The 26258-nt window shown below is 37.3% G+C and overlaps 1 protein-coding gene across 5 annotated transcripts in view; it reads right to left on the bottom strand.

Moving 5' to 3' along the window:
• Positions 1 to 26258, bottom strand: part of IPO11 (importin 11) — a 79884-nt gene that overhangs the window by 19980 nt on the left and 33646 nt on the right. For 3 of the 5 annotated variants that reach the window (XM_039319748.1, XM_039319757.1, XM_039319785.1), the window contains exons 20-27: positions 24143 to 24256; positions 21729 to 21844; positions 19165 to 19241; positions 16861 to 16940; positions 15193 to 15273; positions 12762 to 12857; positions 11011 to 11124; positions 7351 to 7472 (exon numbers count right to left, since the gene is read on the bottom strand). In XM_039319748.1, the coding sequence (XP_039175682.1) occupies positions 7351 to 7472; positions 11011 to 11124; positions 12762 to 12857; positions 15193 to 15273; positions 16861 to 16940; positions 19165 to 19241; positions 21729 to 21844; positions 24143 to 24256 (800 nt within the window). The other 2 variants (XM_039319777.1, XM_039319767.1) reach the window with 2 other exon arrangements.

A 26258-nucleotide genomic window follows, 5' to 3' on the forward strand; every position in this document is an offset into this window, starting at 1 on the left:
TGACAGGGCTGCTAGTTCTGAGATGTGTCTTGCTGAGGTAACAGCGACTAAGAAGGCAACCTTAAGGGTCAGGTGCTGTAGATCACAGGTCCTGACAGGCTCAAATGGAGGTAAGGTTATGGCCTGTAGGACCTTAGGTAGATCCCAGGAGAGGTATCTGTGTACCACAGATGGCCTACTGTTAGATGCGCCCTTTAGAAAGAATCGCACCACTGGGTACCTGGCTAGAGTTTCGGAGTTGCTGTAGGTAAGAATAGTTGATAGGGCAGCCACCTGTCTACAAATTGTATTGGGTGCTAACCCCCTATCCAGACCTTCTGCTAGGTATTCTAAGATATCTGGGATAGAGATGTTGCATGGTTCTAGTTGTTGCCTGTTGCACCAACCGCAATAATTTTTCCAAGTGGAATCATAGATCCTGTTAGTTGTAGGCCTTCTAGAGGCCTGGAGAGTCCTAATGACTCTTTGTGAGAAGTTGTCTCTCTCTAGGAGACTCCACTCAAGCGCCAGGCGATCAATTGGAGCCACTGTGGGTCTGGATGTAGCAGGGACCCCTGGTTGAAGGAAATTTGGTTGTGTGGAATCCTCCACAATGGAGATGTAGACAGGTTTACGAGATCGGCAAACCACGGCCGTCTTGGCCAGTGCAATGAGTATCACCCCCGCCTGTTCCTGCAATATCTTCCTGATGGTTGCTTGTATCAGAGGAAGAGGTGGGAATGCATACAGCAGTCCTTTTGGCCATTGGCCTCGGAGTGCATCCCCTCTCTCTGTTCCTGGTGTCGGAAAATGAGAGAAGAACCTCGGAAGCTGAGTACTCTTTGGACTGGCAAACAGGTCCAACACTGGATGGCCGAATCTCTCTGCTGCCTCTCTGAAGAGAGCAGGGTGCAGGCTCCACTGAGTAGCCTATTGTTGTTCTGCTCAGGAAGTCTGCCTGGCGATTGGCTTCTCCTGAGATGTGCTTGGCCTTGATGGAATTTAGGTTGTTTTCTGCCCAGGTTCCCAGCATTTGTGCTTCGTTCATGAGGGCCCTGGATCGCGTGCCTCGTCGGTTGTCGTGCGCTTTGGCTGCCACGTTGTCCGTGAGTATGAGCACGTGTCAATGCGCCACTGCGCTGTGGAAGTGACGGAGGGCCAGGTGTATGGCTCTGAGTTCTAGCCAGTTTATGTTGTGCTTTAGGTCTTTCTTTGACCATTGACCCTGTGCTGTGATTGCAGGTGTGCACCCCAGCCAAACAGGCCGGCATCCGTGGTAAGGGTGACTTGGTTGGCTTCCCTGAACAAGTGTCCCTTCCCCATCGCTGGGGAGGACTACCACTGGAGCGACCTCAGGATCTTTGGTGGCACCTTCACTCTTCAGTTTGAGGAACCTATCCCCACTCTTTGAAATGGAAGTCGGAAACACTGGAGCTCTCTGGAGTGTAGCCTTGCCCAAGGTACGATTGCAAGGCATGACACCATCTTTCCTAGCAGTTGTGAGAGTGTAGCCAGCATTGAAGATCGCTTCCTTCGGATGAGCCTGACCAGGGTTCGAATGCTGCGTTGATGGTCCTAAGAAAGATGGACCATTCATGTTTGTGTGTTTATGACTGCTCCCAGATGAAGAAGACGGTTTGAGGGAACGGTCTGACTCTTCTGAAAATTTACTGAGAACCTGTGGTCTTGAAGGGTTTTCAGAGTCAGTGCAGGTCTGACTGTGCTGTCTGGACCGATGAGGATTGGATGAGAATGTCATCCAGATAGCATTGGATGCACACCGGAATTGTTCTCAAGTGCGTGGCGATTGTTGCCAATACCTTTGTGAAGACCCTGGGAGCTGAAGAAAGTCCAAAAGGCAGGGCCCTGTATTGGAAGTGTTGACCCGTGTGGTAGAATCTGAGGAACCTCCGGTGGTCTGTAAATATGGGAATGTAAAGGTAGGCCTCCGTCAGATCTATGGACGTCAGAAGGTCCCCCTTCCTGATGCTTGCTAATATCGAGTGAAGGGTTTGCATTTTGAATTTTTTGTATTCCAGGTGTCTGTTCAGACTCTTTAGGTCTAGTATTACTCTCCATGCCCCCCCCCCCCGAATTCTTTGGGACTTTGAATAGGATGGAATAGAATTCTTGTCCCCACTGATCTCTTTCTACCAGTTCTATAGCCTGAATGTCCAGGAGGTGTTGGATGGCCTCCTTGGTGAGGTTCTTCTTGATGAGATCTTTTGGAGATGGGCAAGGAATGAACCGGTTCAGTGGTGTTGAGAGGAATTCTAGAGATAGGCCGAATCTGATGTATTTAGGAGCCAGAGGTCTGTGGTTGTGGCTTGCCATTTGTGAGCAAAAAGGGCTAGCCAGCCACCAATGGGGGAGCCCCCCAGGCCATCACTTGGATCTGCGGTAGGGACGTCCCCCAGCTCCTCGAAAGGGCTGCCTTGCTTGGGCCTGTTGTCTGAACCTGTCCCTGTTATTATTTCTCTCACCTTGATGGTCTGATCTGGGCTGATAGGGAGGGGAAAAGGCCCCCTGATCCGTGCCTGCATCAGGTCGGAAGGATGGTCTGCGGGAATAGGAGGAAGTTCTCCTCTCCGTCCTCTTTGTCAGGTGGGCCAGGATCTTGCGTTTGTCCTTATTTTCAATTAGATAAGGGTCAAGCGCCTCGCCAAAGAGCCGGCCGCCCTTATAGGGTGCCGCCACTAAATGCCACTTAGCCTTCATGTCCGCTCTCCAATGCTTGAGCCACAGCAATCTGCGTGCACCAGTCTTGTACACTATTGCTCTGGCAGAAAAATTGGTTGCTTGTAAGGAGGAATCCGACATGAGCTCTGTTGCCGCCACTAACCTTCTTAAATTCTGGTGAGTTTTCTCCTCCACTGGGGGAATACTCGACTGGAATTTTCTCCTCCACTGGGGGAATACTCGACTGGAGTTGGCACAGCCAAAGAAGAGATGTCCTGACGAAAAAGGACGTAGTGATGCCTGCCTTGATTACCCACGCCGATGCCTGGTGTGCCCTGTGGAAGATGAGGTCCATCTTCTTGTCTTCTGATTTCAGGGCCTCCGCTGTATCCCCAGCTATCGGGAGTGGAGAAAAAAGGGTTGCAATGGGTTCATCTATTGTTGGCACTTCTATTATCTCTGATAGTGCCGGATCTATGTTGAACATTTTCTTGTCTGCCCCCCCCCCCCATTGGGAGGAAGGAACCCGGTGCCCCCATGTTGTTCTGAACAGAATCAAAGAAGAAAGGTGGACAGGGGACAAAGTGTTGGGTATAGGTGGGCTGTGAAAACACTTCATTGTTTGTGACCTTACTAGTTGAGGGATTGGTGGAGGTTCCTTTCTGCGGAATCGGGGGCCTCTCGATATTTGCAGTTCCACTGGTTTTATGTAGCAGCATCTTGAATAAGGACGGACTAAACAGGCCTACAAATGGAGGATGATCTGGAGATACATCCTCTTCGTCTGACAGTCTCTGATCCGTAAGCTCATGGTCCTCCGCAGGAGACCTCCTGCCTCTGGAGGACCTGGAGGAGGAAATAGAGTCTTGGTACACAGAGGCCTCCTCTTGAGAAAAGCGGGAGCTGCTCCTAGAGGCCACAGACCTTGTTCTGGAACAATAGTGTCTTGAGGAGGCCATGGCCTGTGCAACAGCCTGAGATATCAGGGATTGAAGGTGCTCTGGAGACATTGCTCCATGATTATCTGAGCGACGGGTGCCTGCTTCTGAACCCAGATCTCCAGGCCCCTCGCTTAGGGGTGAGCCGTTCTCTTGTTCCGTATCGGCCTCTGTATCCAGAGGTTCCTGGCTGGGCTTCCTTGTGCCAAAAATTTCCTCCTCCCTGTAATTGGGTGGCTCTAATTCATCTTCAGTGGAGTTTTGCCTCCTTTCGGCTCGGGAGAATTGTCTCTCTAGAGCCTGGTGACGTCGCTTAGCCTCCCTATCCACTGCGTTGGAAGGCCTTTGGCCGATATTGCCTTGGCCTTGATCTTCCCAGCCACCTCCTGCTTGGATGATCTCTGTCTTTTACGAGCAGGGGGGCTGGTGGTGGCAGGTTCCTGCACTGTTTGAACTGTGCTGGTATCTGCCATTCTTAACCAGAATAATTTTCAATTCCGGCCTGGTTCAGGGTAATTGTGAGCTGATCTATGTCTTGTGCTCTTCAATTATTACTATTATTAATAATTATTAATATTTTATTATTATTATTTTATAATAATAATAATAATTATTATTATTATTATTATTATTATTATTATTATTTATTCCTATGTGTCTAGGAAGAAGGACTGAGCTTGGGTGGAGTTGAGGTTGTTATTGGCCAAACCCAAGTTTCTCTCGTGCCTCCCTCAGCTGTATTTCCTGGAGACTGCCCCCCAAAAAACAAAAACAAAAAACAACAACTGCACTTGTATTCAGTGGAATACGGTCAGCATGAGTTGCAAGGAAGTCGCAGAGTTGCAGGGAAACTCTGGGAGGGAGCTGTGGAGTTTAAAAGTCCTCCATCGACCAGCTAATCCCCGGCTTCAGGCAATGGAAACAACAGGAGCCTTCAAGGTCTTTAGTTGATTTAGGGTAAGAGCCTTGGAGAGCTGTGATATTCCTCTGCAGCTCATCATCCCCCTATTGTTCCCACGCGGCTCACCGGCTTCCATCTCATCCACGGGAGGTTTAAATTGCCAGCTAATCAGCTGTGCTAATGTATTCCAAATTTGCTTCGGCTATCCTGGCTAGCCCTGTGGGAGAATTGGGTTGGTGGGGAAAGGAGATTGTCTCTCCCTTTGTTCAAGGTCACACTTGGTGACCGGAAAAATGACATCCGGTTCCTTGTTTGTCCTGCGATCGGCTGGGCTCAGGCCAGCCTCGTGGTTGAGCTGCAATCCGGCAGAAGAAAGGGCTCAAACGAACAGTCGTTTATTCTTTGCAGTTCCTCCCCCCCCCCCCCCATGGATTGACCCAAAATATCAGAAATATATGACCTTAAAGAAGAATCACTTCAGGAGTCAAGAATTCAGTCTAATCGGGCTCAAGACTAGTTGAGACTGGGGAAGGGAGGTCCCAGGAGGAGAAGCGGAGCAAAATTGGTCGACTAGTCTATGGGCAGAAAACGAAGTTAACCCATTGGTGGATTCTCCACTTGTCATATTGGAGAACAGGAACATGTTACCAATATGTTGAATAGAATCCTTTCCTTGAAGATGGGTAAATTCAGGATTTCTGAATGGATCCAAACAGTAAAGAATTGGAAATGGTACTAGATATGGAAAAACAATCTAAAACTAAATATGGGCAAAATATTACTGATTCCAGGACAGGATTTTAGGATTCAGGAAATATAAATGTTCTGGAGGTGTACTTAAACAATAGAGAAACATAGAAAGGTGACCAATTAGGCATTAAATCCAGGATTAAATCAGAACAGAAATCCAAATTAAAGAACAGAGACAGCTGTCTATACTTCACTTGAATGCATCCCATCACTTCATGGAGGGGGAAAGAGAAACACTATTTTTTTCTAGTATTTAGTCAGACTTTACTTCCTATGGTTAAGTTAATTATTCCATTGATTCTGGAATAAGAGAGAACATACCTTTATTTCATTTTCTTGACATGTTTTCTGATATTTGAAAAGTGCTATTGTATTTCCTCTCCGCTGATTTTTTAAAGGCTAAATATAACTAGATCATTCATTCTCTTTTCACTGATAATCTCCTAATCTGCTGATCATCCTTGTTGGTGTTGTCTGAAGTTGTTCCAATTTCTCTGACTTCTTCTTGTAGCGTGGCCTTCAGAACTGGATATAGTAATTGAAATGGGGCGTGACCAAAATAGAGTACGAACAATTATTTCCTGTGATTTGTAAATTATGATGTTGATGCAGTCCAAAACTTCATTTGCCTTTCTGGCAATCATATTATGCTGATGGCTCATATTCAGTTTGCAATCAACTGCTATTCTGATGAGGTTTTTTTCTCAAGTGTCAGTACCAACCAGATATCCCCAACTCCTTCTATACCCATACATTTGATTTTTGTTTCCTAAGTGACTTCTCTATTAAATTTTATTTTGTTACTTTCAGTGCAGTTCTGCACCATACCAAGATAGTTTTGAATATTATTTCCCTCTTCTAGGATATTAGTTATCTCATTACAGGGAGTCATGATGATCACCTTGGAGAACAGCAACAACAGGCAGAGAACCATGCATTAAGCTCTGGGAGATGAGAGAATATTTAATACTTAATTAACTCTTTTTAATGTTTCTTGTTTTTTATGAAGCTTTAATTTTTTACTATATTTTTCTAAGTTGCCCAGAGCTGTTAATTAAGTTGGAAGCACAAACATTTTCGAAATTTTTAAAAAATGAAAGTCGACATTTACTAAACTTTTTTTTGATTGATCAGTTTGCTTGTTTGTACCAATTGCCATTATTTATACAGATCCAGTAAATTAAACTTTGGGTTTAACTGATCAAATCTCATAACTACTATTCAATCTGTAAAATCTAAGAATATGAAGAGAATCCTTAAATCAGACATGTCAAACTCACGATGTTATGTGATGTCGCACAATGTATTGGGACGATTTTGCCATTGCTGGCAATGGGGTGGGTGCGGCTTCCGGATGACGTGTCCAGCCTGGGGTCAGCAGTTTGACACCCCTGCCTTGAATAGCTGCCCATATGGGACTATTCTGCCTGCCAGCCCTGGAATGCAGTTGTCTTCTCCAGTTGGATCTAAGGTTTGTTCTGAAGGCCTTCTCAGAAAAAATATTAAATCTATTAATCCTTGTTATGAAATTTTATTTATTTTTGATTTACATTAATCTTTTTTTTCTGGTTTGCCTCTTCTTCAGTACTGCTTAAGCCCTCCAACATTTTGATCTGGAAGGATGGGAAAATCTCTTGAGCAAAAGTATATTTTCTTTATTTCCACCAGAATGTCTGTACTAGACAAAACATGTTTATGGATGAAAAAATGATGTATCTGGGTTCAACTCTATTGCTGGTATCCAATACTACAAGTCAACCTGACTTTCCTAGTTAAGAAGTTGCTTTTCTTAAGCTCAACAGAAGGATCCATAATGTCAATGAATTAAGTAGTTTTCACTTTGTTTTGTATTGTCTTGTTTAACTGTTTATTCCTATGGCCAACAAAAAAAAGATGAAACTAAAACATTCACATATTATCAGTCAGGAGCCAGAATCCAAAGCACTGTGCAAATAACTATATATAGAGGATGTATATTTAAGTTCATAGGAGAACAAATTTGTAAGGATTTGAATAAAAGAAAATTCAAAAATGAAAGTGGCACTTTGACAAGGCTAACTGCTCACTATATTTTGTAGTCAATAAATCTAAAGTGTTGCTTACCTATTGTCTGATGGCAGTAATGAAAGCAAAGCCAAAGCTGAAAGCTTTCTTCTCTCTGGCTGTGTTATATTATCCATGCGATCAACCCACATTTCAATTATGTGCCCAAGGAGATGGTCTGGCTAGAGAAAAACAACGTTAGTTAAAATCTCATTCATAAGCACGATAAACAACCTAGCTATTTGCAGCACAATGAAAAAGATATAATTTTACATTTTATAGGTTTTGTTATTCTGCCAACAGAATAATCAATTGACTTGGATTCCAAAATACAAAACAATAATTTTGAACACTATAAATAAAACATGCATATGGCTGTGGACAAAACTATGTATGGCATATGTGAAAATAAACTACATAAGAGATTTAAATTCAAAATAAAAATGAATGTGTCAACATACATTTCATGAGTATATATTTTTGAAGCTACATATTACCACAGTCCCTTCGAAAATTATTTTTGAAATCTCTTAAAAGCAAAGCCTGATATCTGATGTTATTTCTTTAATCATAATTGCTAAGCAGGATTTATCTTCTAAAACAGGGGTGTCAAACTCAATTTCATTGAGAGCCGAATCAACACTGTGGTTGCCCTCAGGGGGCCGGGTGGGTGTGGCCAGGGTGGGTGCAGCCTACTGGGTGGGTATGGATGGAGTAGGAGTGGCCTACTGGGTGGGCATGGCCAGCTCTACATCGTTCGCGTCAAGGATGCCTGTGGGGGCCTGGGCAGGAGTGGGACAGATCTCTGGCAGGAGAGGGTGGGACCGGGGCAAGCACCAAGGCATTGTCCATTTCTTCATTCCTCACAAAGGGTGACACCTCCCCAGCATGCACCCGGGGGCGGGGCCAACAAGGCAGGGGCTGGTTCCTCGCTAGATGGCCTTGTGGAGCTAAGACTGAATGCATTTCAGCATAGATGGCCACCACAAAATTATACATTGGCCCCAGATCCAAGGCAGTGGGGGCCATTCCCTCACTGTTTCCAGGATGGCTTCGCAGGCCACATGAAACCACTTTGTGGGCCGCATCCAGCCCCCGGGCCTTGTGTTTGACATGTCTGTTCTAAAGTATCCTTGCTGAATAAAGTGAATTTCCCTGGATAGAAACATTAAATAAATTAACTAGTTTATTATTATTTAATGACTGAATATTACACAGAAAATGACTGCTTTGAAACAATTTTTTATATATTCAATTAATTTAAGCCCACTGGGAAATACAAACTGGAAAAAAATATGATATTTTTTGAGACGGTGGATAATTAAAAGTAGCTCAATGAATATTTGAGGCAGAATAAACAAACTGTAATTACTTATGAACATATAAAAGAATGAATATAAATACCAATATTACTAGCAAATGGAAGACCTCAAAACATAGTAAATGATAAAAGAAACTCAGATAACAAGAGCAAATATAGCAGCTGATATGAACTACAGAAATGATAACATAGAAGAAGTAATAACAACAAAAACCCAGCAAAAGGGGCAACATCAGGAAATTATAGGCCAATGACAAGCTTATCTATAATGTTTAAATTACACATGGGAATAATAGCAGACAATATCCAAGACTATTTATAAGAAAAACCATCCTTCCAGTAGAACAGAAAGGAAATAAAAGGAAAACAGAGGTACAAAATATCAACATCTAATTGACAAAACAGTTTTGAAGAATTGCAAACATCAATCTTCATATAGTCCTGATTGACTATAAAAAAGGTGTTTGATTCATTACTTCATAGTTGGATCATCATATATTTGGAAACAACTGGTGTCAGTAAAAGCATTTCACTGTTTATAGAAAAAAATAATGAAACAGTGAAAGACAGAATTAATGATAGGAAATAGAAAATATTGGCTTGTCAGCATTAGGAGAGGGTGACTCATTGTCATCCTTATCATTTGTTATTGCTATGATTCCACTTTCAGTGATTTTGAAGAAACCACATCTTTACTACCAAACAGCAAAAAGTTGCTAATAAAATCTCACATTTGCTTTATAGTGATGATCTGAAGCTTTTGGAAAATCAGAAATCGAATTACAGACATTAACAAAAAAGTAAGAATTTAAAGCACATATATACAACTGGAATTTGGCCTACAGAAATATGTATAGTAGCAATCAATCAACCAATCAATTTGGTCAAACAATAATGAAATTTAAATACAAATGACCAAATCATCAGGAGTATAGGATGAAGTTATGAATATCTTTTTACAGTTGGATAATATCAAGCATGGAGAAATTAAAAATGTGATTAGTAAAAATACATCCAAAGAGTGACAAAATTGTTAAAAACAAAATTGATCCGTAGAAATGCAATCAATACCTGGGCCACAGCTCTGATACGATACACTGCTGAAATTAACTGGACACAAGTTGAAATGGACCAAAAACTTTTAAAAAGTGATGTATAAACCAAAAAATAAAAAAATTATGAATGTTCACTATGCATTACAACCTCAGAGTGATATTGATAGATTATACTCTGCCCAAATGGAAACAGAGGTTATTGTTTAAGAAAATCGTATGTTGGCTGAATGTGTAAAAAACAGCCAAAAAAAAGCACTGATGCAATTAAAAATTGGAACTTACTAAATGTAAAGGAAAAACAAAGTAAAATATCAAAAATAATGTAATAAAAACACAAAAAGTATGCTGATAAGGAAAAATATTACATGGTCAATTTCTACCAAAGACTCAGGGGAAAGTGGATAAAGATAAAATGGTTTACAACATTAAAAATGGCTTACAACATTAAAACTATAGATTGACTTTGGCTACGAAGGAGCAAGTTATTTGAACTAATGCAATCAAGAGCATTATTGAAAAATCATCAAATGATTCAAAGTTCAGATTTGTTGTGCAAAGGAGCAAAAAAACCCAGTAGATCACAGACTCAGCTCATGCAAGATCACACAAATTGATTATAAATGACAATACAGTGGCTTAAATGATTTACTGAAGCATCTGTAAAAATTATCATGAGCCAGTAATGAAAAATTAATGAAAGATTTTTGAAATGAGATACCGAAATTGTTCATTAAGAAATCAGCTGAGGCAAATGGTCTTCCATCTGGACCAATGCCAGAACTCCAACTACTGTGACAGTAATTTTTTAAAAAATGTGCTGATTCAGTTCCTCACTAGTTTCTTCTGGCCCTAAATAAATAGATAATGAGTTAAGAAGCCATGCTATCCAAGATCAACACCAGGCCTTTTTATGGATTGAATGAAAAGTCATTGAATAAAGTCAAAGAAGTAAAAAATCCTCTGAAAAGGTATACACACGCATACACATACAAACACATTTTTTTAAAAAAAATATTATAGTAGTAATATCTAATATAAACTAAACTTAAAAAAGAATAAAAGTGAAAAGTGCAAAAGAAAAAAAGAGAAGGCAATGTATCATATTTATGACTTAAGACAACAAACATTAAAGAGAACAAAAAGAAAATGAATCAGTGAAGATAATAAATTGATCTGCTCGAAACTGCTATAACTTCACCTAACAAGCTAAATGTTAGCTCAATGCACTATAATAAAGAAAAAAGATTTCCAGTGATAAAAAAAAATTGCTCTGACAGGAATATTTTAATTGTTGGTCAATTTATGTTTTTCATTAAAAAAAGGCATAAAATATAAATCACTTACTTCTTGGTTAAATTCACAAGCCATCTGGTTTAGGAGCAATGAGAAAAAACTTTTATTTTGCAACAAGATTCTACCAATGACTCCCAAGTAAGTTGACATTACAACTGGGTATCTCTGAAATGAAAACAGTTCATTTTAGCTTTTTATCAGTGAGAAAGTATGAACATGACAAAAGCATGCTGGACTGATTAAATAAGGGTATTCTACATGTCCTACTGCATTATCAATTTTGCAGTACTGTATATTTACTCTACATGGGCATTTGGAAGGTGTACTTATAAGAATATCAAGAAGAAATGAATCTAATTTTTTCCCTGGTTCCCATTCTTTCCAAGGATTTACAGTAACAATTCTATGAATGACTGTTCAGTGACTTATTTTTGCCACTGAGTTCAATTTATGAGCAAAGGAGCCCAAGATTTTACAATAATTCTTAAAAAGCAAGTTAATACATATAAGGTTACATGAGGTGGAGGGATTTGCTTTAAAATGTGCTATTAATCTAGAAACAAGTAGCTCATTGTTGTAATTCCCAATGGCAACACTCTTCAGTGCAAAGATTTAATGGTACATTATTGCGAAATGATACAAGTGGATGAAAAAGTGTTAAATATTGTTATTGTAACACTTCGCATTATAAAACACTAGCTATTTGAAGTAAAAAAAACTTTTAAAAGATCTATGAAACATAATAAAATAATGAATTCTTCAACATTCAAAATAAAATAAATGCTAGAACATAATCTCTGGGATGCTCTAATCCAGTGGTTCTCAACCTGTGGGTCGGGACCCCATTTGGGGTTGAACGACCATTTCATGGGGGTCGCCAAACAACACAGTCCGCCATTTTTTCCCCCTTTTCCTTAGCTGTGCTACTTCCTTTTATTCTATTGGCTTTTGAAAGCCAATAGAACAGACTCTCTTGAATAGAGTCTAATTCTATTGGCTTTCAAAAGCCAATAGGAATTGTCCAGGCTGTCTCTGCCCTGCTGAGCCCGCCAAAAGCCCCATTCTGCAAATGGTGCTACACCAGTTAAGTAGTCCTCGACTTACGACCAGTTGAGTAGTCCTCGACTTACGACTGGTTGGGAGGTCGCGGCATTAAAAAGGTTGAGAACCACTGCTCTAATCACTTTCTGCACCTGAGGCAAACAGGAGAAACCAATGAATTTGGAATTGATCTTGTCTCCCACAAGGCAGAGGTGTATTTTGAAACTGACAATTTTCACTATCCTAGTCCATAGCAAAAACATATGTGGTTCATTGAAAATCTTGGGTTCAGGATATCATTTTATCAAGATATTAATACTGTAACTCATGCCTCCCCCAGTGCCTTAAGTAGTTGATTTGAAACTGAAGAATTCAAGATGGATTGAAAGATAATAGTCAATTTTTAGGGGGAAAATATTAAAATTTCCAACAATAAAATTGTATAATTAATTATCTAAATAATTCACTATTCTGAGAAGTAATATAGAAATGGCAATATACTAGTACTATAAATTTACACTACATATATAACTCTGATTTTAAAGTAATAAAAAGTATTGTTATGATACCAGTATACAGAGCCATTCTATAAACTGCATTAACTGACTTTGTCATAGTAATAAAAAAGAAAAAAATGGAGTTAGCAGTAATTAACCCTGAAGACAAATTTATACAGGAAGCATTTAAAGTTCTTCAGTAGTTCCTCATTAGTTTTTTTTAATTCCTGACTAAGGAACACATTATGGCTAAGAAGCCCTTACCTCCCCCTGTATAATTCCACGAACCACAGATGGCAAAAGAGGTTGAAACATTTCAGGACCCAACCCTGGATTCACTTTGAAAACATTTTCAACAACCTGAAAGATATTAATCAGATTAATTCTTCAAACAGTCTCTTTGTTTCAATCAACAGAGAAGAAGTGTACAATAATATATATGGCATAAAACAATACTGATACACTTGATTGAAGCTTGACTTCTGGTGACTAGATCAGGGCTTTTCAACCAGTGGTACGGGTACCACCTGCGGTACATTGGCACCTGGCAGGTTGGTACGCAACCATCCTAGAAAAGTGATAGCGGGGGAGGGGAATGAGCTGAACCGGTGGCAGCACCGCACAAGCCTGAGCAAGAGATGGCTGGAGTTGCAGGGCTGTCAGAGCTCAGCGGAAGCACCAGGATCAGTACCGCTTTCTAGTTGATCAGTGCTTCTTCAGGATAGTCAGGGCTCAGTGGAAGCACCAGGATCAGTGCAACTGATTCATATTTATGATGGTCACAGTGTCACAGGGTCATGTGAAGTGACCAAAACCTGCTGCAACCATCCAGCAGACAGGAATAAAAATCAAACACCCCACCCCCACCCCACCCCCGCTGCCAATCCTCAACAGAAATGCTCACAATGAAAACCTCGGACAGGAGTTAGAGTGCCACCGGGCGAGCAGGCAGGTGTCTTGCTCGCCTGTGGCTGGGGGGGCACTTTTTTCAGTGCCACTGTAACTTCTAAGAGTCACTAAGCGAACTGTTGTAAGTCGAGGACTACCTGTACTTTATCACTTTATATATATATATATATATATATATATATATATATATATATATATATATATATATATATATATATATATGGTCATCAAGATTTTGACACCTTGCTAGGCGACTGGTGGTACTCGAATGTTGCTATATCCTAAAAGTGGTACAATGGGTGAAAAGGTTGAAAAGCCCTGGACTAGATAAACATCCTGTATTCTTGGCAACACTACTGGAGTAATTGTCATTACTTTCCTTGATCATTCTTTTCATTTCCCCGTCTAGCCTACAAATCTGGTATTCTCTAATATTCTATATTATGCTTTTATTCATTTGAACATATTGATATTTTTAACTACTATGTTGAGCTTTGTCTCCTGTTCCCATTTACCAAGTTGAATGCTGTTATGTTAGAGTTAGAACCAAAAAATACGACTTTCTTATAAAGTTGGAGAGACATTACAACAATACTCATTTTCGATGCCTTGAACCAACAGATGGATGGATTGAATGTCATTGGTGTTATATATTCTTTATGATCACTTCATGGGAAACAACTCTCTCTCACAACAAATATTATAAAGATAAAAAAACAGATTGCTGAAATGATGTCAGTAAGGTTATAACAAGTGGTATGTGGCATTTTTCAAACAAAACGTTTAGTTCAGGTAACTGAATGTTAAATGATAACTTGTCTCTCCTTCAATTTTCAAAAGTAAGAATAAAGAAAGATTCAAAAAAGATGCTTGACAACAATTCCTGAAAACTGCTTACTGATATAATTTTTTCTAAAATGTCATCAATGCCCTTATGTATTTTATGAAGGGCATTTTAAATGATACAGTTAATCTAAGATATATAACTACAATTTTCTAAATTTTTGCTTCCTTATTCAAAATGCCAACTTCCTTAAAACATGCTTGCCTACACATTTTATATATTCTTTTTATCTGTTTCTTTTCAACGTCATCTATTTCTCTTCAACTTCATCTCTTTCTATTCCTCAATCGCACATTTGTTTCTCTGGAATTTTCTTCAAAAGTTCCACTCCACAACAAACCTTTTCCTACTACCCTTGATTTTGAAATTAAATTGTTTCAGTACACAAACTATTTCAAATTATTATATATTGTTTTGAAGGACAGGTAAAAATAGTAAAATGCCTTTAAGTGCTTTATTTATAAACTATATTTAATAAAATAAATTTGATAGGGAGTGAAGAGTGTAATATTCATCAGCAATGTTCATTTATTTTCAATTTCACAGTCCAACAACACTTTGGAGATTATGAGTTCTAGTTATGCTTTAGGCATGAAAGCCAGGTGGATGACTTTGGGTTAGTCATTCTCAGCCCAACGAATTTCACAGATTTGTTATTGGGTGGAAAATAGGAGGAAGAAGATTATGTATGTTTGCCATCTTGAGTTATTTATGAAAATAATAAAGGTGGGATATAAATAAATAAATATAATCTAGTAATAATAATAATTTGACTAAGAAGTAGAGTTAATTGAATAAGGAGGGTCAGTACCATTTTACAAAATCTGCAATGCTTGTTTGATAACAGATAATGAAATGCAAGCAAGTTTATAACTGCATTTAATTTAAAAATCTACACATTAATAAATGAAATTAACAACAAATTAAAGATCAATTCTTTACCTTCAGAACTTGAACTTGACCTTCAGTATTTACATTTTTTAAGATCTCACAAAATGATCTGCAGAGATCAGATGAATAGATCTAGAATAAAAATTAATGTATAATTCTATTGTCAATTTGCTTATAAAAATTTATTGAAAATCATGACATAATTTGCAAAGATGTGCATTTATTAAATCAATAATTATAATTTTAATACCATTCTATAGTAGCAGTTTTGTCTTCTAGCTTTAACGTCCAATATAATCTTATAATATAATCTTTACTTTCATTAGCTTTAAAAGAATTATTTTTAAATTGTTCCTCCTCCAACATTTCTTTGCCTGTAACAGGTGGATACAATAAAATTAGGCTTATGCATTGCTGCATATGAACTCGTTGCCGGACAATTCAATCATTATCTCTTCAACTGCATCCCTCTGTGCCAAATGGTTATTGCTAGAACACAACAATTTCCAGAAACAATTTTTCCAAAAAGGCAAAAGCCCAGGGAAGAAGCAGGGACATAAAATTCATAGTCAAATGAATTCTAATTTTGTCTCATCTATTCTAATAATGCTAACAGGACAGGCAATGAGGCATACATAAGCAAAAATAAGATAGTAAGAAGTTCTATTATAATTGTTAAAATGACTTTAATTCAGTATTTACATTGGAGGTGAGTACATGTGAATGTCATTAGCATGTACAGTAATTTGCATACAAAAATTAAGTAGGTTAAAAGCCTTATATTTCACTTGTAATTTTGCTAAATGAAGCTAGTTTATGAACCTGGAAGGTGTTCACCCATAAAAGCAGTAGTTATTATGAACTGCTATACTTTGAAAAGCCAATGATGCCAAAACATTTAACTGATTCTTAAACACAGTGTACTATAATAAAAGAAACAAAATCCAAATATTAAGAATGCTGTAACTGAAGGTACAGAGACCTTAATAATAAAAAATCCACTTTCAAGGTAACCATAGTAATAACACAAAAAAGGATATTAATTGATATAATTAGTGCCCAGAAATTTAATTATATAATTGACTAAACTGTACAGTGCTTTTCTTTTCTACTGACTTTGTTTTTTAAATCACCTGTATATCTCAAGGACTGTATTCAAAATGCATCTACAGATAATCCTTGTAAGGCATGTAAGTAGCTGTGAGGTTTGTCATAATTTTAACAGTTACTAAGAAACCAGTCATAAGCTGAGGACTACTTGTACTTTGAATAAAGAACTGTTGAGGGAAGCAGATGCAATAAAACAATTTTGATCACATTTGATTTGCTTTTTCCAATATACTCTCCAACATATAGGACTGGCTACAAATTTGCTAAATAAGCCATTTAGCCATGCAAAGTAGAGCTGTAAAAAACACTTGCTACTCCAATTAACCACCAAAAGATAGTATTTGAGGAAGATAGCAGTTGGCTATCATAATGGATACATACATACATACATACATACATACATACATTTATGAATGACATTTATTCTTTATCATATTTCTACAATAAAATATTGGCCAAAGTTATTTCTCATTTTGTTACCATAAAGCATATAAAGAAAAAAAGTAGAGCGAATTAATTATTACAATGCTACATGAACTAATTATTCATAGAATAAGAATAATTCAAGCTTCATGAAATATATAATATTGAATTTGATTTGATACATACCTGAAGAAATTCAGATGAAGATAAAAAAAGATAAGCATTGATGATCTTAAAGCACGTTCGGATGTTTTCTGAACTTAATTCTAGAAAATGAGCATCAGATGATTTTAGCTTTTTTGCTACAGTTTAATACCACTTAAGTAAACCCAATTCTAGGTAATATTCTGTAATATAGGTAGTTTTTGACTTACAACCACAGTTGAACCCAAAATTTCTGCTGCTAAGTGAGACACTTGTTAAGTGAGTTTGCCCAATTTTATGAACTTTCTTGCCATAGTTATTAAGTGAATCACACTGCAGTTGTTAAGTTAGTAACATGGTCGTTAAATGAATCTGGCTTCTCCATTGACTTAGCTTGTCAGGTCACAAAAGGTGATCACATGACCCCAGGAGATTGCAACCATCATAAATATGAGTCAGTTGTCAAGCACTGAATTTTGATTATGTGAACATGGGGTTACTGCAACAGCCATAAGTGTGAAAAGCAGTCATAAGTCCTTTTCTTCAGTCCTTTTCAGTTCAGTGTAACTTTGAATGGTCACTAAATGAACTATTTTAAGTCAAGCACTACCTGTATATTCATTTTATTCTTATAAATTATTCTAAAATCATCTAAATATCCATTTATACTATCTGTAAATTACTCCTGAAAACCATGGTTTTAATTACTGATTACTGATTATTGAGAAGGAGTACAATGGAATCTGTATGTTTGCATGTATAATTCATTCAAACATTTATATACTGCCCATTTCAAAAGTCAGTTACTTCTGGTTTTAAAAACCATGTCCATAGCAAAATATTGGTTCGCTTAATGATGGCAGCATTCATTTTATAACCATGGTGTTCGCTCAATGACTGCCATAAAAAAAAAAAAACCCAATGTAAAATCAAATGCCGGGTTCAGATTGGAATTGGATTTGTTGAGATTCAGTGTTTTGTTTTTAATTTAAAATAAAACTTCTTTTTCACTTTTGGGACACTCTTATATTAGGAAGTTCCTAATATAGTTCTACACAGACAAAGATTGCAGTATGATTCATAGGGAACATGTCAAAAAATGTCTTTAATCACAAAATCAATGTTTCAAAGTTGTCACTGTTCAATCACATTTTGCACCCTAAAATGTCTTAATCACACACAATTACACAAGAAAATAATTTTCCTTTCAATATGAGATTTGATATAAAGAGACTACAGGTAGTCCTTGATTTATGACCACAACTGAGCCCACCATTTCTGTTCTTAAGCAAGGTAGTTGTTACGTGAATTTTGCTCCATTTTATGACCTTTCTTGCCACAGTTGTTAAGTGAATCACTGCAATTGAAGTTGTTAAGTTAGTAGCACAGTCATTAAGTGAATCTGGCTTCACCTTGACTTTGCTTGTCAGAAACTCGCAAAAGGTGATCATATGACCCCAGGATGATGCACCTGTCATAAATACATGCCAGTTGCCAAAAGTCCATATTTTAATCACATGACCATGGGGATGCTGCAATGGTCATAAGTATGAAAACTCGTCGTAAATCATTTTTTCAGTGTTGCTGTAACTCAAGTGATTACTAAATGAATGGTTGTAAGTCGAGGACTACTGTGTAAAAATACAATATTGAATTGTAGTAATCAGAAGCCAAATTTAAAAATGTTACGCTAATCTCCTGGCAAACCCTGCTTTATCTGCAGGAACTTGTGATAAAAGCAAATCACATTTCTCCTTAAATAGAAACATGGAACCCAAATAATCTGGCTATAACTGCATACACAAATAGAGTGGTTTTTAAAATATTATCTATGAAAGAAGATAAATTACTCACAAGACTAAAACAATTACATTTTAAAAAGGTCAAAGATATACATTCTGGAAAAAATCTCCAAAATACTTTTTATTTAATATTTTTAAGATAAGTGAAGAGATCACAGCTCAATAATGCTTACAGAACAAGTGATCACATTTAAAGTAACTTATCAACAAACTCTACCTGGTAAATATAAATATAAAAACAGGGAATATACCACTGTTATCGTTCCTCTTGATAAATCTACATATTGTAGTGAGTGGAGTATTTATTGTACAATTAGACACTCTGCAATAACAGATGCAATGGAACATGCAACATACATGTTAAACTGAATTCTTTAAATTTTTCAGAAGGATTGGTTTACCTCTCAGATACTACAATATGTTATATCATTCTTTCTTCAGTCATTTTGATGAAAAAAAATTTAAAAACCCTATTTTGTATAGAAGAAAAATATTATACAATTTTTGAATCCAAATATATTAAATTCAAATAGTGATGGCTTACCAAGAAGAGCTGACATGTTCTGGAATATTCGCAACAGCTCTGGAGTTAGGCAAGGACTATTCTCTAACGTTACTAGCCTAGAGAAACAAATAAAATAATATTAAATAATACAATATTTCCTAGAAACTACAGTATATTATTAAAAATGAAGATTTCTTGCTACAGTATTTTGAACAGTGTTTAAGTTCACGTACTTATGCAGTAATGATGTGAATAGATAAAAGGCAGTGAGAGATAATTTTTTTTTACAAATATAGTGTTTTAGTAATTTGGTAACATATTATTTTATACTGTTGCTTAAAAAAAACTTATATAGGTAGTCCTTGAATTGTGACCATTTATCCAATGATCATTCAAAGTTATTATAGCATTGAATAATTTATAATTATGATTTTGACCATACAGCTTTTCATCCAGTTGGTGATATAATTTATTCACAAATCAATGAAAACAATTCCAGTACCAAATCTCAGCTAAACAATCAACTGAAATTGCTCCAGAAAATCATTTACTATTCAAATGCATCTGAAGCTACAAGGCAACCATCTTCCTAATCACCATGATTAGAAACAGAGTATTTGAACTGGCTTAAAACTGAATAGCTTTGCTAGGCTAAATAAGGTTTTCTTCAACAAAATTTATTACTGCCTCTTTGCACAGGGGAGACATACTACACTACAGTATACTGAAAGGGAGCACTATTAAGCTCCACTAATTATAGGACAGGTCAAATCCTGGTTGAGGTAATCAGCTTGTAGTAGCAAAGTCAATAAATTAAGTTTTGGCCTTTATTTTTCTATATTATCTATACCTTCGAAATCTAAGCATAAACATAAATATAATCAAGAGATACAATAAGAAACGGATGCAAAAGATGCAAATTATACAGGAGCAAATATACCTTGAAATCAAGTATATGCAAAGATATAAATGATTAAAACCTCAAGATAGAGCGAGTCATATCGCTCAATTTTGTCCCCAAATACAAATAATCTTCAAGTTACATGCTTATTACTGTGGGTTGTATAAAAACACTTTTCACAGTTTTCCCGTTCAAAGAAGGCTTGTAGCACAGAGTTTCTGCTGCCTCCTTGTGCCTTCTTCTTTTATTAATCTGACTATACATAACAGAGGGTTCCTTTAATTCTTAAGACCGGACCAGGTTAGCTGCAAGCTCTTCTGCCCAAAGTTTACTCAAATGTAGTCTGAGCTGTAGTTTCTAAATTAATCCGTCACTCTGGATTTTTCTTTACCCATTTCTTTATGCTCTGATATATCGTTTCTGTCCCCTTTGATTTCCTGCTGTACTTCCCTTATGGCCATATCCTTCTCATTTCATTTTGCTCTTGTTCTCAGCTGCTAAACTTCCTGTTTATTCCTTTTCATGAAAAAGCAAGGAAGAAAAGAGCTAGGCAGACTTTTTAATGGCAAACAGGTTATACTGGAACAATGAGTGTCATACCAGCCAAATCCCAATATAAAACAATCAGATTTTTTCCCCCCTGGTAATAACACAAAAGGAAGATAGACCTGCATATGTTCTTATGTGGAAAACAATGAATTGTTTTAAAATACTAAAATCAGTAAGTAAAAACAATATTCAGTTCTTGATTCCCTCCCACTGAACCCAAATGGTGATTGTATCAAATTATTTATAAACTTTAGGACTATTACTGGTACATCAAATATTTTCTCCTTAAAACTGTACTCTACGTCAGGGGTCCCCAGTCCCTGGGCCGTGCAAGCAGCGGGCAAGCGTGCGAAACTCCATTTGTGCAAATGAAGCTTTGTGGGCTTGCCTGCTTGTGCAGAACCATCCCCACCTCACTGCTGTTGTTAGTCCATAGAACCTGAAAGGTTGAGAACTGCTGCTCTAGGCATCCAAGCTCTCCTTGTTATATAGGGGAACCATTTTTGCTAGATTTAGTCAAACATTTATTTTGGGTATATACTGTTAATTTGCCATTGCTGCGTATTCCCCAAACATCTGATATAGGCCATTAACTATCACTTTTCTATTATTGGGCCAAATTTGTCCTTGTAACAATTAGCATATATCTTAATAGTTTATGGTATTTTTATTTACTTGTTTTGAAAAGATTCCTAATAGAAAAAACAGATTTCAATTTAAGTTTTGTTTATAGTGACAGTGGTGGTATCAATATAAATATTAATGTTTAGAGTTTCACAGTGAGTTATAATTATTTCCCAAAATGATTGAGTTTAGTTTTATATATTCAATTAATGAAAAAATGAAATAGTGAGTTTTATATTTTATGGCAATTGTAAGTTCTTTTTAATTACTGATATTTTGTATTGCATCTACTACATCTTTTCTCATTTTCTTCTTTTTCTTTTGTGTAATCATTTATGGCACAGGTATCAAACTCGTGACATCACGTGATGTGTCACAATGTATTGTGACTTTTTCCCCATTGCCAGCAATGGGATGGGCGCAGTTTTGGCATGACGCATCTGGTCCGCAGGCTGGCAGTTTGACATTCTTGATTTATGGTATTCATGTATTATATTCTGTAAATGTTTTGAAAAAGAATAAAACTTACCATAATTCTAATCCATCTTCTAGGAGATACACATGAGGAGGCTGGCTAACATCAGTACTTAGCTGAATAACTGGGAGCAGAAAACTGTAAAGATTCTTGCTTTCTGCTCCTAGACCCTGCAGAAAAAAATAATCAAAAGAAACAAAAAACTCCTATAGTCAGATTATGCATGTAATTGTCCATTTCATTTGCAACAACGTGAAGTAATGGACTACCTACGCCAGACATGTCAAACTCATGATGTCGCATGACGTCGTGCGACATATCGGAACTTTTTCCCCATTGCAGTTTGACACCCCTGACTTATGCTATATTGCTCTTCTTATGTTTTGGTGTCTGAACTTTAGCGTGGGCAAGCTTCTGTCTCAGTGTGTTAGTGCAGCAGTCCCCAATCTTTGCGGCTTGGCGGCCTGGATGGGGGGGGGGAGAGGGAAAGTGGCCACATGAGTGGTAGCTCAACACATGCACATATGTGCATGCAGCTTCACTCACGCAGGAAAGAAGAAAATCCTTTGGGGCGCAGTTTCGAGTTCCTTCAGGCTTCTCCGCACCAAAAGCTTTTGCAAAGAGATGGAAGGCCTGAAGCAGCACGAAATCGCTTCCCCAAAGCCTTTCATCCATTTCCAAAAGCTTTTGATGCAGAGAAGATAAGCCTTTGGGGGCACAGTCTTGTGATCCTTCAGACTCACTGAGGCTGCCTGACGCTCCAAAAGCGAATCGGATGTCCTGCGCAACCAGCCTCAGTGATTCGAAGATGAGTAGGGCGCGCTTGTCCCACTCGGCCTCTGCTCTCACTGCTCCACTTTTGGAGCATCGGAGCAGGCAGCTTGGTGGCCTGGCTTGGGGGGGGGGAGGGGAACCAGCCACGCAAGCAGCGGGATAGCATGCACACAGCTCTCACGCAAGAGAGAAGAAAAGCTTTTGGAGCACCTCTGCATGGCGCAATTCTGAATAGGCCACAGTCTAGTAGTGGGCTGTGGATCCTTGCGTTTGTGGGTTTGGAGAACACAGATATGTGGTATTTCCCAAATATCTGTTTTAGGATATTTATTTATAAAGATTGGATACCAAAACCTAAGAAGAAGAACAACGTTGAGGAGTGTTCAGAACTCTACACTGGAGAAACCAAGCAGAGAAACTTTAGATAGCAGAACATATCTTCCACTGATCAAGAATTAGAAATATTAAGTAAGTCAGGTTTTATTCTGTGTATAATGATCTACATTTTTCCATAATAGAGATCAACTCTTCTACTTCAGAATAAAAAAGGCAGTCTTCTCTATCATTGAGATAAATATGCATTGAGATAAATATGCATTGAGATAAATATGCATTGAGATAAATGTAGAAAGCTTAATGGAGGATTTATGAAAGAATTCAAAATTGTTCTCATCTTGCAGGATGAACTTTGTTGAGATTCAGAAGAGTTGAAATACAAGGCATAAGAATGTGAAGTGAAAGCAAAAGAAAAAAAACCTACAGAAGAAAAAAGGTGAACTAGTTTGCAGAATCCTCCAAAATATGTATATAGAGGGAAGTAAGACTAGGGAGGATATAAGAGGTGAAGTTAAAACAAATTCCCTTCTCTGAATTATAGACAACATTTCAAAAAAAAACAAAAGGGAATCTTTCCACCATTTCTCTTTTCAAAACAAAGGTTTTAGCCATGATTTGGCCAGTAAAGATATTCTAAATATGTATTGCTTTTTTTGTTTCTTGTTAAAGTAATCTGTATAGTCCAGAGGAATTTTTCTCTTGAACAAGGGTGCACAATCTGCATGTGATCCCAGAGATTCTTTTTTCTGGCTTTTCTGGCCTTCTATCACGTATGCTAAAATTCACAGCAAGTTTTCCTAGGATTTTAGTGTGGGAAACTCATAAACTATAGTGCAGTCCCTAGGAGATTATCACAATTAAAAACCATTCAAACGTCTCTTTAAATGCCAATCACTACCCATATATGAACTAACCTTACCTACTTAATAACCCTATCACCACATTACTTGTGTTCCTTGACCACAGAAATGTTGTCTGTGCCTATTATAATGTAATAAAATGTGCATAGTGATATTTAATATGGTATTAAATTTTATTAGGATACAACAAAGAGCCAAGGTGGCGCAGCAGTTAGAGTGCAGTACTGCAGGCCACTTTAGCTGACTGTATTCAGCAGGTCAGCGGTTCAAATCTCACCGGCTCAAGGTTGACTCAGCCTTCCATCCTTCTGAGGTAGGTAAAATGAGGACCCAGATTGTTGGGGGCAATGTAAATATATATATACATTGCTTACTGGTGTACACCGCTTAGAGAGTGCTTGCACTTAAAGCGGTATACAAGTCTCATAAATAAATAAATAAATAAAATAAATATTACACGAGTTAAAAATTCATGGAGAAAAAAAGAAAAGAATTTACCTGAATAAGATGAATTAGGGTAGTAAGAATAGCACATCTCAGCATATTGTGTTTTTCACTTTGTTTCCAAAGTAGAGGTAAATACTGAACCAAGCATGCTACGTAAGGTCTTATCTGTAATCAAAAGCAATGTAATATTATTTTTAAGAGTGAAGTGAATCTCAACTCCTACATCTATAAAATTAAGTAATGAGTTAACTTATTTTATTAACATATCTATGTCTTAATTCCATGAACGCATATGTTCATGAAAATAAATACTCATACTTTTTTAAAAAAAATTATAAAATCAATAACAAAATACAGGTGCAAATACAGCTTTGATGAAGAATTACCACCATTATTACAACAATGATAAGAGACGTTCTAGAAAAAAAATCGTATTTTATTGCAGGTTCTAAATTTTGTTATAAATACTATACATGAATTATATCTAAAACAAATCAGTGCCAGATTTTCTTACTGAGAATTAAGTACTGTTTTGAGGATGGATAACAGGCATAGATATCTATTAGGAAATATTTCAGCCAAAGCAATTATTTCCAGTGGTACTTTCTTCAGAAAACAACAGCAGGGTAGAGGGTGTTCCTGACAGAAAACATTTAAACCAATTATCAATCATAACTCCTATTCAACAGCTCTTTAGAGAACAGGAAAGGAGAAAGGAGCACCAAATAAATCCACAGGAAGCATATGATATTATTCGATCCTTAGACTAGAAGTTTCTTATCCTCAGTTATGTACTGTATTTGTAAGACAGAATTGTATCCTTTTAACTTGAGGCTGGCAGATCTTGGAAATGGTACTTGGAAATGGTTCTGCACCATGAAAGCTGGGTAAAATACCTGGAGATTTGGACTGAAATATCATTAAAGTTTTGCAGATATTCCAGAATCTTATTCTATGTTTCGTCAGAGCTTAAGAGAGCAATGAAAATTCAGTCTATGGAAATCTAGCTCATGAACATCCAAATACAGGTTTTCAACCCAAACAATAGGAATTAACATATCTTTTAGGATATTTGAATATTTTTAATGTAGTGTGGCTACTAATATATATTAATCCTTTGGTTTCTCTAAGTTTTCCAAATTTGCTAATATATTCTTGAAGAAATTTATTTTTATTGCATTTTATTTTTAATGTATTAGCTTAGCAATTTTATAAAGCAGGCTAAAATAGAAAGTGGCATACTATTTTACTCAAAAAAAAAACCACACAAACCAAATTGGGTATTAGCATTAATGTGCTCAAATAAGTTGTAAACCTCAAACTTATTTTTCGGAAATCCCTCAAAACCTGGCTTTGTTATCAGGCCTAGGAATCTTAGAGGACCAGTGAGATCCATTGTTGATGTAGTTCCATTGCTGATCGAATCTCTTGCATGTGTTCCATTTTAAAAAATGACATATTTATTGTTTTTATACTTTTTTGCCCCTTTATGGATTACTGCCTTGTCGTGGCGAAGGGGCTTGTGTAACTCAATGAAGCTATAAGCTATGCCGTGCAGGGCCACCCAAGATGGACAGGTCATAGCAGAGAGTTCAGACAAAATGTGATCCACTGGAGAAGGAAATGGCAAACCACTCCAGTATCTTTGCCATGAAAACCCCATGGACAGTACTAAAAGGAAAAAAGATATGATGCTGGAAGATGAGCCCCTCAGGTCGGAAGGTGTCCAATATGCTACTGGGGAAGAGCAGAGGGCTAGTACTAGTAGAGCCAGAAAGAATGAAGCGACTGGGCCAAAGCCGAAAGGACACTCAGCTGTGGATATATCTGGTGGTGAAAGGAAAGTCCGATGCTGTAAAGATTTTTTTCTCCATAGGAACCTGAAATGTAAGATCCATGAATCAAGGCAAGCTAGACGTAGTCAAAAAAGAGATGACAAGACTGAACATCGACATCTTAGGAATCAGCGAACTAAAATGGACAGGAATGGGTGAATTTAACTCAGATGACCATCAGGTATACTACTGTGGACAAGAATCCCTCAGAAGAAATGGAGTAGCCTTCATAGTCAATAAAAGAATAGGAAAAGCAATACTGGGATACAATCCTCAAAATGACAGAATGATCTCAATTCAAATCCAAGGCAAACCATTCAATATCACAATAA

This window comes from Crotalus tigris, unplaced genomic scaffold, assembly GCF_016545835.1.
Source record: "Crotalus tigris isolate CLP2741 ecotype Arizona unplaced genomic scaffold, ASM1654583v1 scf7180000017604.1628558, whole genome shotgun sequence".
NCBI classification, from domain to species: Eukaryota; Metazoa; Chordata; class Lepidosauria; order Squamata; family Viperidae; genus Crotalus; species Crotalus tigris.